Source organism: Chanos chanos, chromosome 10 (assembly GCF_902362185.1).
Source record: "Chanos chanos chromosome 10, fChaCha1.1, whole genome shotgun sequence".
NCBI lineage: Eukaryota > Metazoa > Chordata > Actinopteri > Gonorynchiformes > Chanidae > Chanos > Chanos chanos.
Genome location: NC_044504.1, coordinates 34,624,897 through 34,639,896, shown reverse-complemented (window position 1 = coordinate 34,639,896; position 15,000 = coordinate 34,624,897). Strand labels below are relative to the sequence as shown.

General features: G+C 45.1%; 1 protein-coding gene across 1 annotated transcript in view; it reads right to left on the bottom strand.

Moving 5' to 3' along the window:
- myo16 (myosin XVI) overlaps positions 1 to 15,000 on the bottom strand; it is a 114,092-nt gene that overhangs the window by 38,151 nt on the left and 60,941 nt on the right. Inside the window, exons 15-24 of the mRNA XM_030786936.1 lie at positions 14,505 to 14,622; positions 14,061 to 14,208; positions 12,725 to 12,842; positions 10,234 to 10,351; positions 9,399 to 9,470; positions 7,506 to 7,647; positions 5,412 to 5,484; positions 1,997 to 2,149; positions 564 to 764; positions 261 to 336 (exon numbers count right to left, since the gene is read on the bottom strand). Coding sequence (XP_030642796.1) covers positions 261 to 336; positions 564 to 764; positions 1,997 to 2,149; positions 5,412 to 5,484; positions 7,506 to 7,647; positions 9,399 to 9,470; positions 10,234 to 10,351; positions 12,725 to 12,842; positions 14,061 to 14,208; positions 14,505 to 14,622 — 1,219 coding nt within the window. The remainder of the gene's footprint in view (positions 1 to 260; positions 337 to 563; positions 765 to 1,996; positions 2,150 to 5,411; positions 5,485 to 7,505; positions 7,648 to 9,398; positions 9,471 to 10,233; positions 10,352 to 12,724; positions 12,843 to 14,060; positions 14,209 to 14,504; positions 14,623 to 15,000) is intronic.

Genomic DNA, 15,000 nt, shown 5'->3' with positions numbered 1-15,000 from the left:
AAGCCTCCACATCTGCAGTCCGCTAACCCGAGGATTATAGTCAGAAATACAAACAGTGGGAGTGCGTCGGTGTGTGTGTGTGTGGGTCTTTGTGTACGTGTGTTGTGTGTGTGAGTGTGCTTGTGTCAGTGTGTGTGTGTGTGTGTGTGTGGGTGGGCATGTGTGTGTATGGATTTATGTGTGTCTGTTTGTGTGTGTGTGTGTGTGTGTGTGTTGGATACCATGTAGTAAAGAATAAACCATACAGTCAGAAATCTTACATTTCATGACAAACAGAATGTTCTGGGGCAGGGCGTCCCTGTTTCTCTCCAACGAACCTGTGAGGTCATAGGTCACCTGCAAAGTAAATGCCACAACCATCATGAGTTAGGTGTAAGCGTATAAAGCCATCTTACTCTGTGTGTGTGTGTGTGTGTGTGTGTGTGTGTGTGTGTGTGTGCCTGCATCTTACGTCATGCCTTTTAGCGCTTTCACCAGGCAGACCCTGTGTCATGTGAAAATAAACGGCATAAAAATATGTTTGTGTGTGCATTCTTGCGTACAATTGCGGTCATTAGAGTCACCTTGCTGGCGTAGTGTGTGACGGTAAACGAAGGCCCTTGGTCTTTAGGGGGAGGGTTTCCGTTACCATCCTTGGTGGTCAGGGAGATGCCCTCGGTGACGGTGGAGTCCAGGTGCTTCTGTAGTTTCTTGTGCAGGTTGTGCCCAGCTGGCCTGAGAGACTGGCTCTCCTCATCTATCAAGCTCAACACACCCTGGGGCTTCTGCAGACGACACACAGTCACACAGTCAGACACTCAACACAACACTCAACACACCTGCAGAGTAGACTAACGCACTCAGACGCTCAACACAAAATTCTACACACCTGTAGAGCAGACGAACACACTCAGACAGTAAACACAACACTTAACACACACAGACTTCTGGACACACCACCGTACTGAGAGATGCAGCGTGAAAAGAAAACAACAACAACAACAACAACAACAACAACAACAACAGCAAAGCTATGATCCTCTTAAAAGTACTCCTGCTTCATTGTTAGCACATAAGCACAACACAACTCTAAACTCTAATGAATTCTCAGTAGCGTATATGTCTCTCTTTCTCATTCTCTACTTCAGAGAATGGGCTAATATACATTATCTCTTGTACATGCTGCCTCAGTAAAAACACGGTTGCTGACATATTCACAATTTAACATGGAATGAAACCACTAAAAACAATAATTAAAAAAAAAACAAAAAACATTTTATACACGTGTAAAGAAATCCATAAACAGGAAATGTCTTGGTGGAGGATTCATGGAAAAGGCAGAAAGCCTGTTTGAAAAATGCTGTGTCACATGGCAAAAGGACAGAGTCATTTTATGACTCACATAAACGCGCAGGTTGAGAAAATGGCTAATGGCATCATCGTTCAAAAGATGAACTTTATGATACTGCTAAAGCACTCTGGGGACTTCTGTGTGTGTGTGTGTGTGTGTGTGTGTGTGTGAGTGTGCACGTGTGTGAGATTATGTTTGTCTTGTTGATACAACCATGAGTCATGAAGCTATAGGAGAGCTAGCATAGCTATTCCATACATTATTAAGTGCGGTCTTAAAGACGCGGCAGCGTCCGCAATTAAACAGACAGAATCTGACTAAATGAGCGGCTTCCTCTGGATGACAAGGTCGCTTAAATATTTCTCTAGCAGTCGTTTTTCTTCTTTATCTTTCATGGGCATCTTTTTCCCTTGTTTTTCTTCTTCTAGTTCACTCTCGCTTTTCTCCGCTGCTCTTTTCCTTCTTCTCTGTTCACCCTCTTTCCCTCTCCCACGCAACTTCACGCGGAAAAGTGTTTGCTTTCCCACCTTTTGAGCGCTGAATCGAGAACGAGCGCTGAGTGTGTTTCGGCTGGAGGGATCAATTAAAGGCGGAAGGAGGAACAGGCCTTCTCTTTGTGAACGGAAAAGGGATTGGAAGAAGAGGGAGGTGAGGAAGATGTCGCACCTGAAAGAAGAAGTCCAGCAGCGCTGCGTGGTTGCCGGGGGAGCGCAGCGTTTCCACGGGGATGCCCTCTTGCACGCACTCCTGCTGTTCTTGCTGGAAGAGCACCTCTGTGGTGTACTGGTGAATTTGTTCACTGACCATGTTGATGCACAGCTACAGAGAGAGGAACACACACACACACACACACGTTAAATCACACACACACACACACAGACACACACACACACACACACACACACACACACACACACAGACACACACACACACACAGACACACACACACACACACACAGACACACACACACACACAGACACACACACACACAGATTTAGTCTGCTTAGATTGTATGTTAATGCAAAGCTGTGTAAGTGAGACAGGGATGTACCTGAACGAAAAACTCATTAAGACCCAAAAGAAATAGGAACACCATGCACACGCACACACACACACACACACAAAAAAACCCTCACACACTTAAACGTAAAATGCCTGAGTGAAGAAGAGCAGAAAGAGAGTCTCTCTCTGTGGGTTTATCTGTGGACATGCTTTTTAGTCCCATAACACGAAACTGAAGATCAGGTTAATTACTGTTGCCTGCAGCGTGTCATCCCTAAACAAACACAGCTCTAATGAACATGCTCTTAACACTGATCCCTCTCCCTGTTCGCTCTCACACACACACGCGCACATACACACACACACAGGCAAATAGCACACACGTACACGCATACGCACACACACACACACACACACACACACACCGCACACGCACACGCACACAAACATGCACACACGCACACACACACACACAAACATGCACTCACACACACTCACACACACACACACACACACACACACACACACACACTTGCGTTCCAACCTCAGGGCTTCGCAGACAGTATTTGTTCCCCCTATTCCCCATTAACGCAAAGTACTGACAATTATCAGCCGATTAAAATGCAAGCTAATTACCACACATGTAGCAAGGAATGGGGGCGGCCGGACACATTAAATACCTGATCCCTAATCTCTCTCTCTGTCTTTCGCTCCCTCTCTCTCTCTTTCGTGCGCTCTCTCTCTCCCTCTCTCTCTTTCACTCTCTCTCTCTCTCTCTATCTTTGATATCCTTTCAAGGTCATGCCTCTGAATCTCTCTCTTCTATGTAAGGATTAGAGGAACATCCCATGGAAGTACGGAGGAGACTGCTGTCAACATCCTTTCCCTGCTTCTCAACACAGGCCCCTCTCCCAGGGGGATCGTGGGTAACCACTTATCTTGCAGTGCCAGTACTGATTTACACCTGGCTATCCAGCACTACACAATGCTACACACAAACACACACACACACACACACACACACACGCACACGCATACACAAAGGCACACAAACAAGCAGAGAACTCCCAATCACAAACTGTCACACACACAAACAATCACACACACAGACACACACACACACACACACACACGTAGTCTCAGCCCTTGATGGAGTGAGACACATATAAGACTCTGGGGTCACAGTGATTCTGAGAGACAGGTATATAATCCTGTGATGTGGAGACTCTCCGCGGATGTCGGCCTATAGAAAGTCCGGTTTCTTTAAGTACTCTTGGCTTAATGAGGTGGATTTACAGAAGGCAGAGACAGAGAGGAATGACCTGGAAACCTTGGAAAAACACCAAGATCTCAAACGCATTAGACCACAACACAACCTCAGCCCTCTTCTCGCCGACCCGCTGGGCTCTCTGGTAATATGTAGGCTGACGAGAGGCAACGCCATCGTGCATCGCACAGCGCCAAACTTAACCCGCGGATTCCCTCCGAGACTCTATCGGCCTGTTTCCCGGAGACTGGCTCTGTCTCTGAAGTGGGTGAAAGGGTTCAGTTAAGGAGAAACGACATCCATCTGAGCCCCGTATAGTAAAAACACACCACAGCCCCTCAGTCACGTACAGGCTGAACGGTCTGGGAGCGGACGTCTGCTCCGCCTGACGCACTGTTTTCTACTGCTGTTGTGTAAACACGACCCTCAGTTTCATAGACCATTATTCATCTTCCTTCAGAACAAAAACAACACAATTCACAAGCCAGACAGCCACTGCTTTCACTCAAATGACTTTTTTTTTTTTTTTTTTGACTGTGGTATGTACAAAACATATGTAACATATAGAACACATACTCCTAAAGGATTAATATCTCTAGACATGACCTTAGATATTACCCTGCAAAAACGTTTTTTGGTTTTTTTTTTAAATATCATTATTCAAACAGCCGACAAATGACCTTAAAACAACTTTGCACAACCTTCCTTCACCCCAGCAGGGGGAAGAGCCAGCCTGCCGGATGGAGTTCCTCAGGCCTTAGGTTTAAGGGTTTGGCTAACAGACTGTAGTAAAGATAGATTAACAGACTAAATTAAAGGAAGGTTAACAGACTGTATCAAATGTAGATTAACAGACTGTAGTAAAGATAGATTAACAGACTGTACCAAAAGTAGATTAACAGACTGTATCAAACGTAGATTAACAGACCATACCAAAGATAGGTTAACTGACTGTACCAAAGGTAGGTTGACAGACTGTACCAAACATAGATTAACTCACAATACCAAATGTAGATTAACAGGCTGTACCAAAGATAGATTAACAAACTGTACCAAAGATCGACTGGCAGCTTGTACCAAACATAGATTAACAGGCTGTACCAAACGTAGATTAACAGACTATACCAAAGGTAAATTAACAGACTGTACCAAAGGTAGGTTAACAGACTGTATCAAATGAAGGTTGACAGACTGCATCAAAGGGAGGTTAACAGACTGTACCAAAGATAGGTTAACAGACTGTACCAAATGTAGATTAACAGACTGTTTCAAATGTAGATTAACAGACTGTACCAAAGGTAGATTAACAAACTGCACCAAATATAGATTAACAGACTGTACCAAACATAAACTAACAGACTGTACCAAATGTAGATTAACAGATTACAACAAATGTAGATTAACAGACTGTACCAAGGGTGGATTACCAGACTGTACCAAACAGCGAAGCCCAAATAACAAACATCATAATGACACACAGTGATTTCACTGCAGATGTAAAGATATAAAAATGACCTCTCCTGAATATGCACTCACACGAATATACAACCAGCAAAAAAACATCAGGAACTTTTAATCTGTTTCTCATTCAACAGCATCGTCATCATCATCATCATCATCATCATCATCATCATCATCATCATCTCCACCTCTGTCTCTACAAAGCCACCAAAACTCCCCATGCCATCTTTATTTATTTTAGTTAATTTATTGTTATTTAAACATTTTAATACGTTTGTAAAAATGTCAATATTTCTCATTTACACCATACCAATTTACAGAACTTTGCCAATATACTGGTTCAGTCTTACCTGTTCAAAGCCATTCTTCTGAAATTGTTCAAAACCAAAAATGTCCAGGATGCCAATCTCCAAAGCGGGATCCCTGCAGACACAGAAAAGACAAGACATCGGATCAATTTATCATGTTTCTCCAGTTTGACTTGGCAGCAGCTAATCTTGGATCAGCGAAAAGGTCAATGAACTCTGCTCATTTCTTCTGTGTTACATGGAAAATTTGTTTTTTGCCACACGTAGAAACATCATTAAATTGCTCTTTTGTAGCAGTTTGTGGTTATATTGCTATGTTAACAAATGAAGAACAAAGAGAATCTCAAGTAGCCACTGACTGTGTTGATATGCAAGAGCTTTAAAGGTTTGCCTTTGTCAAAATGTCAAAGTGTCTCTGACACACACACACACACACACACACACACACAAATCACCTAAGAGTGCAGCGATAAGTCAAGGTGTCTCTCTCACCTTCAGTTACACGCTCATCGATATGGCAGTTATCGTGCCTTCATTGATCAGTAATGAGCATAGTTATGCGCTCGTCAATGACTATTAGCTTTATCCAAGAGGTGATAAAGAGCAAACCGCTGTAAACCGATGTCTGCTATCTCTAACCGAGCATTGTTCAGGCATCGGACTGCCCACATGGGTGCCTGTCTGTGTGTGTGTGTGTGTGTGTGTGTAGAGAGAGAGAGAAAGAGAGTTTGCGACTAATGAACTTTAATATGTTTAAAAGCCAGAGATTCATTGTTGTGGTCTCTGCATAAGTAAACGTGTGTTTCTGCGTACTGTTTTATGTGTGTGTATCTGTGTGTGTGTGTGTGTGTGTGTGCGTACCACGCGTACTCATCTCTGCACCGTTCTCTGGTTTGTTCTGCATAATTGCAGAAACACGACCGTTGAAAGGGGAATTTCTCTTTCTCTTTTGTCTAGGGCAGCGCACTGTCAGTTGGAGTCGAGGTGGAGACAGAGCATTAAAGGAAGGACATAGTGACTCTTCTACGTGTGGATAAAGGAGAAAGGAAAGGATAAGTGAAAGTTTCTTTAGAACCCAAGTAAAGTTTTCTCAAACACTGTTACTCAAGTGCATACTTGTCATGTTTTCGCAACATATTAGCGCAAGTGCGGAGATTGAAACTGCATGAGTCACTCTGAATGCAAATATATTTTTGTTTGTGCACATGCCATCCCTCACATGTTTCTCATTCCGTGAGAGCAATATGACCGTGAGGTGAGTGGCACTGTGTTCTGATTGAGTAGCAACAAGGCTGCGGCCTGCCAAACCTGTCACTATCTACAGAAATCACACACGTGCTATTTAAGCTATTCCAAAACCGCGGCTAAAGTCCTTCTTACGCTTTCATTTCCTGCAGTGGCGCCTTCGTTGAGGACTTGTCGACGCTATGCACGCAGCTCCTGTCAGGGTTTGTGGTTGAGCAAACAAGGCCAAAAAAAAAAAAAAAAAAACCCAGCAGAAACGACAGACTGTTGTTTGTGTACGTTCTTGAGGAGTTTTGAAATTTTAAGATAGATGCATCCAGAAAGCCCTTTCACACACACGGCGCGGCGGTCGTCTGAAGGGGTCCATAAGCGAACGCTTTTCGACACGTTTGGCCCGGAGTCCAGCTGAGGACAGCTTTAGTTCAGTTGGGTCGGGGCCAGAACCCTGTTCAGGGCGTCAAAATGAAACGTATTTGCACAAGAGTGGGAGAGTGTGGGAGAAAAGCAGAAGGGGGGGGGGCTGTGAAGGGGTGGAGTGCCGAAACCTTTGTTGCAGAGCGCGATGTAAGTGCTGCCTATGTCCTTGAAAGATGAGTGGTCAACGGGAATAGCAAAGGACTTTCTGAAAACACTCTTCCTGTCATTCCACTGATCATTCCAAAGGGGAAAAACGCTGCATTTTAGATTGGAGAGGTGTGAACAATACATTCTCTGTGGCTAACGACGCGGCGATGTTGCTGTTGAATAAGCAACTGACGTCAACCAATGGGCTGGTATTGTTTGACATATTGTGACATCGAAGCCAAAATGTTTTCTTATATTCTAACAGGCACACACACATAAACACACACACACACACATAGACACACACAGACACACACACACACACACCCGGTGCTCTCGTCTTGGCCTTGAAGGTAGTAGTTGATGTTGTTGACGAGGAAACTGAAGAGTCGACCATACAGAGCTTTAGCCAGAAGATCCCTGTAGTGATTTGACATCTCCACTGTGTGACGCCTGGTAATGACATCACCTGCAATAGAGAAAGGGCAAAGGGCAATAACGTGTTAAAACCGGTAAACCAATACCTGACACAGCGTGTGCTGGCATGGCATGAAGAGATTCCCACCGTCTCAAAAACAAAGGAAAGATGGAAATGTAAGTGGTTTGTGAAAGACTGAAAAACAGCAGAGAATTCCAGCCATCCAAAGTAATACGAAGACAGGCAAATATGCAAATACATTTGAGTGAGTTCAACAATGAGAGAATAATAGATAATCAGAGAGTGAAAAAGACACAAGACAGGTGGGGGGAGGAGAGAGAGAGAGAGAGAGACAGAGAGAGAGAGAGAGAGAGAGAGAGAGAGAGAGAGGGGCGGGGGGGACAATTGATGATGCTGTATCACTGTTTGCTGAACCTGTCACACATACAAACACACACACACAGTTGGGTATCAAACTGTCTCAGATAAAAGGCAGGGTGACAGGTGATGAACGGCTGTAATTTTATTCAGGCACTCAGATGGTTCTCTGTCTGTGCGTTGAGGACCTGCGGAATTAGGTTCACAGAGAGCCACTCGATTATGCCTTGTGTAAAAAGAAAGAGTATATCTGCTATAGGTCAGTGCCAGAACAAAGGAAACACAGACATAAAGTGTCTCAAAGGGGCAGTGGGTCACCAGTGGCCGTGAGAGCAGCTTCGATATAAATTTCTATAAATTCTGCAGGTGTCTGGAACTTTGTTGGAGGGACACGACACTATTTCTCACTGGGAGAATTGCCATCAGTTTGGAATTCTGTGGGTTAGCTCTGTTGAATCGGGCTGAGAGGTGGAGTCTAACATGGACATGGAGTGTTGTATGAATCGGGTTGAGAGGTGGAGTCTAACATGGACATGGAGTGCTGTATGAATCGGGTTGAGAGGTGGAGTCTAGCATGGACATGGAGTGCTGTATGAATTGGGTTGAGATGTGGAGTTTAACATGGAAATGGGGTGTTGTATGAATCGGGTTGAGATGTAGAGTCTAACATGGACATGGAGTGCTGTATGAATCGGGTTGAGAGGTGGAGTCTAACATGGACATGGAGTGCTGTATGAATTGGGTTGAGATGTGGAGTTTAACATGGACATGGGGTGTTGTTTGGGTTACTTTCATGCTCGTTAATGGGTTCAGTGAGACCTGCTGCCCTGATGAAAAGCACACTGACACCCCGTAAGACAGCGCTCCTTCTCAGGACATTGAATGAAAGCAATCATTCAGAATTGCACTCTCTTTACTGCAACTTATCTTGTCCCTCTAAGGGAGTTAAACAGACTCCTCTAAACCCATGTTAAGGACATGAACCACTAACATTAACGAAGCTGAACCTATTCTTCCTAAAGGGGGACAGTCTCCTGTGGATTTTTTACACTGCAAAAAGCACTGCTGAATTAGGCTGAGAGCAATGCTCACAGATTTTATCAGTGGATGAGGATGGAAGGCATGAGTTCCAGGACAGTTAAGGAGAGAAAACCAGGGAGTGGTGATGGGTTCTAGATTACACAGACCAGGGACTGGTGGTTTGCTCTCCCTGGCTCTAGATTACGTAAACCAGGGGCTGGTGGTTTGCCCTTTATGGGTTCCAGATTACATCAGCCAGGGACTGGTGGTTTGCCCTTTATGGGTTCTAGATTACACAGACCAGGGACTGGTGGTTTGCCCTTTATGGGTTCTAGATTACACAGACCAGGGACTGGTGGTTTGCCCTTTGTGGGCTCTAGATTACATTGACCGGTGCTGCTTACCTTTGAAATACTGCACATCAGAAGTCAGAGCAGAGTTAAGATCTTCAGGATTCACCTGGAGCATCCCAGCAACTGCACTCAGATAGAAGGAAAAAGAGGGGGAATGAGAGAGAGGGAGAGAGGGAGAGAGAGAGAGAGAGAGAGGTGGGCGGATGGGGGGGTGGGAAGGGAGAGAGACAGAGAGAGAGGTTGTTTGTGAGACACATTAGGAGTTCACATTAGCTGCCTGTCCCTGTTTAAGCTACACTGTGTCAGCGGACCCTGCCATGCTGTGTATGAATGTGTGTATATGTATGCATATGCGTGTGTGTGTGCGTGTGTGATCAGTGGCTATGAGCTAACGTAGCCCTGACAGTAGGAGTTTTAGGTTTGCCTTTGATAACGTCACTTGTTTACCATAGCTGAGGTCCCAGTGAACTGAAAAATGTGTCATTATGCAACACAGGGGCATTGAGCGGCCAGCGTGTTCAGGCCTAGAGGTCCACAAGGCTTAAGAAAACAGGTGACTGTTTTTGTGTGAGTGTGTGTGTGTGTGTGTGTGTGTGTGCAAAGAGGGCTTGGATCTGGAAAAGGTGATTAACACAAGAGCACAATTGTGTGTGTGTGTGAGTGTGAGTGTGTGTGTGTGTGTGTGTAGTGACTGCCCTATGAGGCTTTACAGACCTGATGTAAACAACCGAGTGTGGCACAATTCTTACTGTGTCGATAACCCCCCCACCCCCCGCCATCCCTCTCTCTCTCTCTCTCTCTCCACTCCCCACAATGTGACTGTAAGCTCTCACTCAACCTCCTGTTGGAGAAGATCGCCCCCTAGAGGCCCGTGAGATGCACTTACCTCTATCGAGCAGCTGCAGGTCGGACACCAGCGCTGTGTCAGCGTCTGTCAGGGCGGTGAACTGCAGGTCCCCCAGGTGCAGCAGTGCTGACAACACCACAAAGAGATTCTCCACCTCCTGAGAGACAAACACAGGGACAATGTACAGACACAGTTCTCAGTCTGACCAGTGGACGAGACAGAACGTGAAAGTGAAGGATGCCATGGCTTGAGAGTACGCCTGTGTGTTTCTGTGCAGATTAGAGCAAACGACAAACACATGTTTGGAGCAGCAGCCGTGCGTCATGAGAACATTAGAGACTGGTTGTGAGTGTGTGTCCGGGACATGCAGGAGAGAGGACACACGTCATGGAAAGGCAGAGGCAGTGAGATTCAGTGAGTGTGTGAGTGTGTGTGTGTGTGTGTGTGTGTGTTACAGAGAGGGTCAAGTTGCTGCGATGTGATGAGAGAACAGTTCCTCTTTAATGAAGGAGATTTAGTGAGGTTCCTAGGAGGATTAACACACCCTGCAAAGTGACTGGAGATTTGTGTGTGTATGTGTGTGTGTGTGTGTGTGTGGGGATATGTGTGCGTTGGGGTGTGTGTGTGTGTATGTGTGTTTGTGTGTGTGGCGAGCAGGGGTGGGGAGGGGTGTTATCAACCTTTTAATTGGTTTGATCTGAGAACACGGTGCACTAACGTATACCTAAAACATGCTGTCCCTCCTCTCTCGCCCTCTCTTTCTCTGTGTGTGTGTGTCTGTGTGTGTGTGTGTGTGTGTGTGTGTGTGTGTGTGTGTGTGTGTGTCTGTGTGTGTGTGTGTCTGTGAGTGTGGGGATATGTGTGCGTTGGGGTGTGTGTGTGTGTTTGTGTGTGTGTGTGTGTGTGTGCGCGTGCGCGTGTGAGTAAGTGTGCGTCTGTGTGTGTGTGTGTCTCTGTGTGTGGGGATGTGTGTACGTTGGTGTGTGTGTGTGTGTGTGTGTGTGTGTGTGTATCTGTGTGTGTGTGTGTGCATGTGTGTGTGTGTGTATGTGTGTGTTTCTGTGTGTGGGGATGTGTGTACGTTGGTGTGTGTGTGTGTGTGTGTGTGTGTGTGTTTCCAGTCTGTTGACCATGAACTCTGAAAGACCCTGCTTAAGAGCGTCTATTTCTGACTGCCATTTCTCCACAGCGTCTCTTCACGGTGGAAAAGTTGAGTCTCATTCCTCGAGAGCATCTCGCCTACATCCTCTCTCTCTGTCTCTCTGTATCTCCGTAATCTCTGTTCATCCCCAACAAACTCTCTCTCTCTTCCACTCTCCCAAATCACTCCTTTACTTCATCTCTCTAATGCTATTCTCTCTCATTCTACCTGTAATCTCACCCTCTCTCTTCCCGATTCCTTTCATCCGTCTATCCTCTCTTCCTTATCCTCATCCCTCACTCCCCCCCACTCTTTCATCTCCCTCCTTCACCTTCTCTGTCCTTGAGGCTGGTAGAGGACGTTTAGTGGAATTCCCCATTATCCAGTTTTAAGAGCGTGGAGATCACTGGTGATTTCAGCACGATAAAGAGGAACATCGGTCAATGGCTGACATTCAATTCAGCACCACACTGAACTAAAGACTCCCTCTCTTTCTCTTTCTCTCTCTCTCTCTTTCTCTCACAAACACATGCAGGGCTTGTTAAAGTGTGTGTGTCTGTGTGTGTGTTTTTGTGTGTGTGTGTGTCTGTCTGTCTGTGCACGTGTACGTGTGTGTGTGTGTGTGTGTGTGTGTGTGTGTGTGGTGAAAGGTTGTCTGCCTGGAGTGTGTGTGTATGTGTGTGCAAAAGTGTGTGTATGTGTGTGCAAAAGTGTCGGTGTGTGTGTGTGTCTGTGTGTGTGTGTGTGAAAGGTTGTCTGTCTGGTGTGTGTCATTAACGGTGAGTCACCAGACTGCAGACATAGTGTAATATGAGGGGAGAACAGTAGCACTGTAGTCTCACTGTAAACCCTTCAGTCCAACAGTCTCCCTGCCTCTCCAAATCAAAGCCAAAGGGCACACTTCAGCAGTGTACCACACCCACACACACACACAGCTCTGCCAAACAGGCACAAATGAGCCCTTACCTTTCTGCACAAAGAGTGACGTGAATTTACATGTGTGTGTGTCTGTGTCTCTGTCTGTGTGTCGTGCATGTACATATGTGAGAGGGTTTATAACTGAGCAATTATACACACAGATGCATGAATACAGATGCTTTTTGTGCGTACACGTGTATGTGTGTGTGTGCATGTGTGTATGTGTGCAAGTCTGTGTGAAGGGTGTGTGTGTGTGCGTGTATGTTGTGTGTGCGTGTGCGTGTGCGTGTGCGTATGTTTGCGTGTGCGTATGTGTGCGTGCGTGCGTGTGTGTGTGTGCGCGTGCGTGGGTGTGTGTGTGTGTGTGTGTGTGCACGCTAGTGTGTGTGCACGAGCGTGTGTGCGTGTATGTGTGTGTGTGTGTGTGTGTGTGTGCATGTGCATATGTGTGCGTGTGTGTTAATTCAGTACCAGTTTGTTGAAGCTGACGGCTCGCAGGGCCTGTTTGAGGGCGGTTAGTTTGTCTCTGCTCTGGGAACAGGCAGTTGCCACAGGAGGAGTTTCGCCAGGGGCCACAGGGCTCAGGAACCTAGAGACACACACACACACACACAACAGGGTGGTAATAAATCATTAAGGAAGGAGGAGTATGATGTGTAGTGTAATAACTGCAGTTTATTACTATGACCATCTCTAGCACAAACAGAATGACTGACAATGTTTCAAAAGGATCTGAATAGCAGTACACCATCAGCACCACGCCAACGGACACAAAAAGAAACTCAGGTTTGAGTCTGAACTCATATTTGAACGTCCTGTGTTTCCATGTATATTTGCATTCATTTATGCTTTTGATTTACTTTTTTTTTTTTTTTTTTTCCATTGTAGCCTCACACGAAGCTAACTGGTTTTCCCAGGAGCGCTTAAAAGCACACACACATGCACTTTCAGTTACCGCTGAACAAGAAGACTGAGAACTGGGGTCTCTCATGTCTTTAGCCTTTAGAGGAATGCACTCATACCTTACACTGGGGGAATGTAAAATTCACTCTCGGCAAATGTAACAGGGAGTCAGAGACACAGGTCTGAAACTTTAAAGACATGCACTCTCGCTGACCCCCGCCAACAGCCTGACAGTTAAAAACGGTTCAATCAGGGTTCACGCTGCTCAACCAGCTATTTACCACAGATTTTCACAGCAAGTGAGGTCTTAGCGGTTCTAACCTAGGTCTTACTGACCAGTGCCTCAGGGTTCACCTTAAGTTAGACATGGGGGAGCGATTAAAGCTTGACTGGTTTCTAGGTTTGTAATTGGTGGAAGACAATGAAATGTTTCAAATGTGCTGCGCTGGCTATCGGTTTCTGCTGTCACTGATCAGTGGGAGGACTTGTACCTCCTGAAAAAATCATTACATGTTCACTGAAAAGCTCATATGTGCAGTGTCAAAGATTCAGAATGAGATAAAAAAGCACATCAGTATTCAATTACATATCTAATTATCAGAGTTAGTTATCGTAATTTCCATGGTAACTGTGTGTGTGTGCATGTGTGTGTGTATCCGCATGCGTATGTGCGTGTGTGTGTGTGTGTCTGGATGTGCGTGGGTGTGTGTGTGTCTCTGTATGCGTGTGTGTGCATGTGTGTGTGTGTGCATGCGTGCGTGTCTGTATATGTATGTGCATGTGTGTGCCCCATGTTTGTATGTGCGTGTGTGCATGCGTGTATATGTGTGTGTTTGTCTGTCTGCCTGTGCGTGTCTGTGTGTGAGTGTGTGTGTGCGTGTCTGTGTGTGTGTGTGTGTGTTACCTGTGCACTAAGAGGTTATTGAGATAAAGGCTGCTCTTTTCCTCTGCAGACATGCCTTCTGCCATCAGGTGAAAGATGTTGAAGTTGTGCTGATTTGGGGGCATGCAGACTAGCCGGGATTTCTCCAGCATGTACGTGTATACACGGGCTGAGAATAAACATACACAAAAAGGTGACACAGTGGTGCTTTAGCCCCCTCTGTAGGTAAAATACAGTAATTCATCTATCAAGTCAGCTGAAATGTCAAATGAATGATATGCAGGAGAGGGAGACAATTTAATTGTCCATTCAGAACTGATGGTGAAAGAAAAAAATTAAAGCAATTATTTTTAAGAGAAACAGTCAAACAAACGCAAAGCTTGCAGAGCAACATTTCTAGATAAAAAAATATTTTAAAAAAAATATGAGAGAGGCCTGGAGAGCGAGTGTGTGTAGATTACACACCCCTGAGTAGAGTTCTCTTTTTCTCACAGTACTGTAGAGTCAAGAGCTTCAGAAAGCGACTTGCATTACTGTTCATCTGGGTCTTAGCATGGCCGAACGCTTCCAAGATCGCATTTACCTGAAAACCACAGAGAGAGAAATGTTACTTCTTCAATTATTTATGTCACACTATTCTTAGACAAGATTTCAGGCACCGGGCTACATCGCCGGACCATATGAAGAAATGTACACCTTATTGGAGCAGGGTGACCAAATCCATGTCTATTAAAATTTATTCTATACCATTTTTTAAAAATTCCTTTTTTCAGATCTTAAACACACACATTCAACTCAGATTTAATAATACATAACTCAGTTTTTAATGATATCTACAGAGCTGTGCTAAAAACAAAATGATTCATTTATGCGGCTCTATTAAATGGCTGAATGGCTTTTCCTGTTTAAAAAAACAAAATGAGTTCAAACCAGCAACAATCATCGCTAACAATAAAACGGT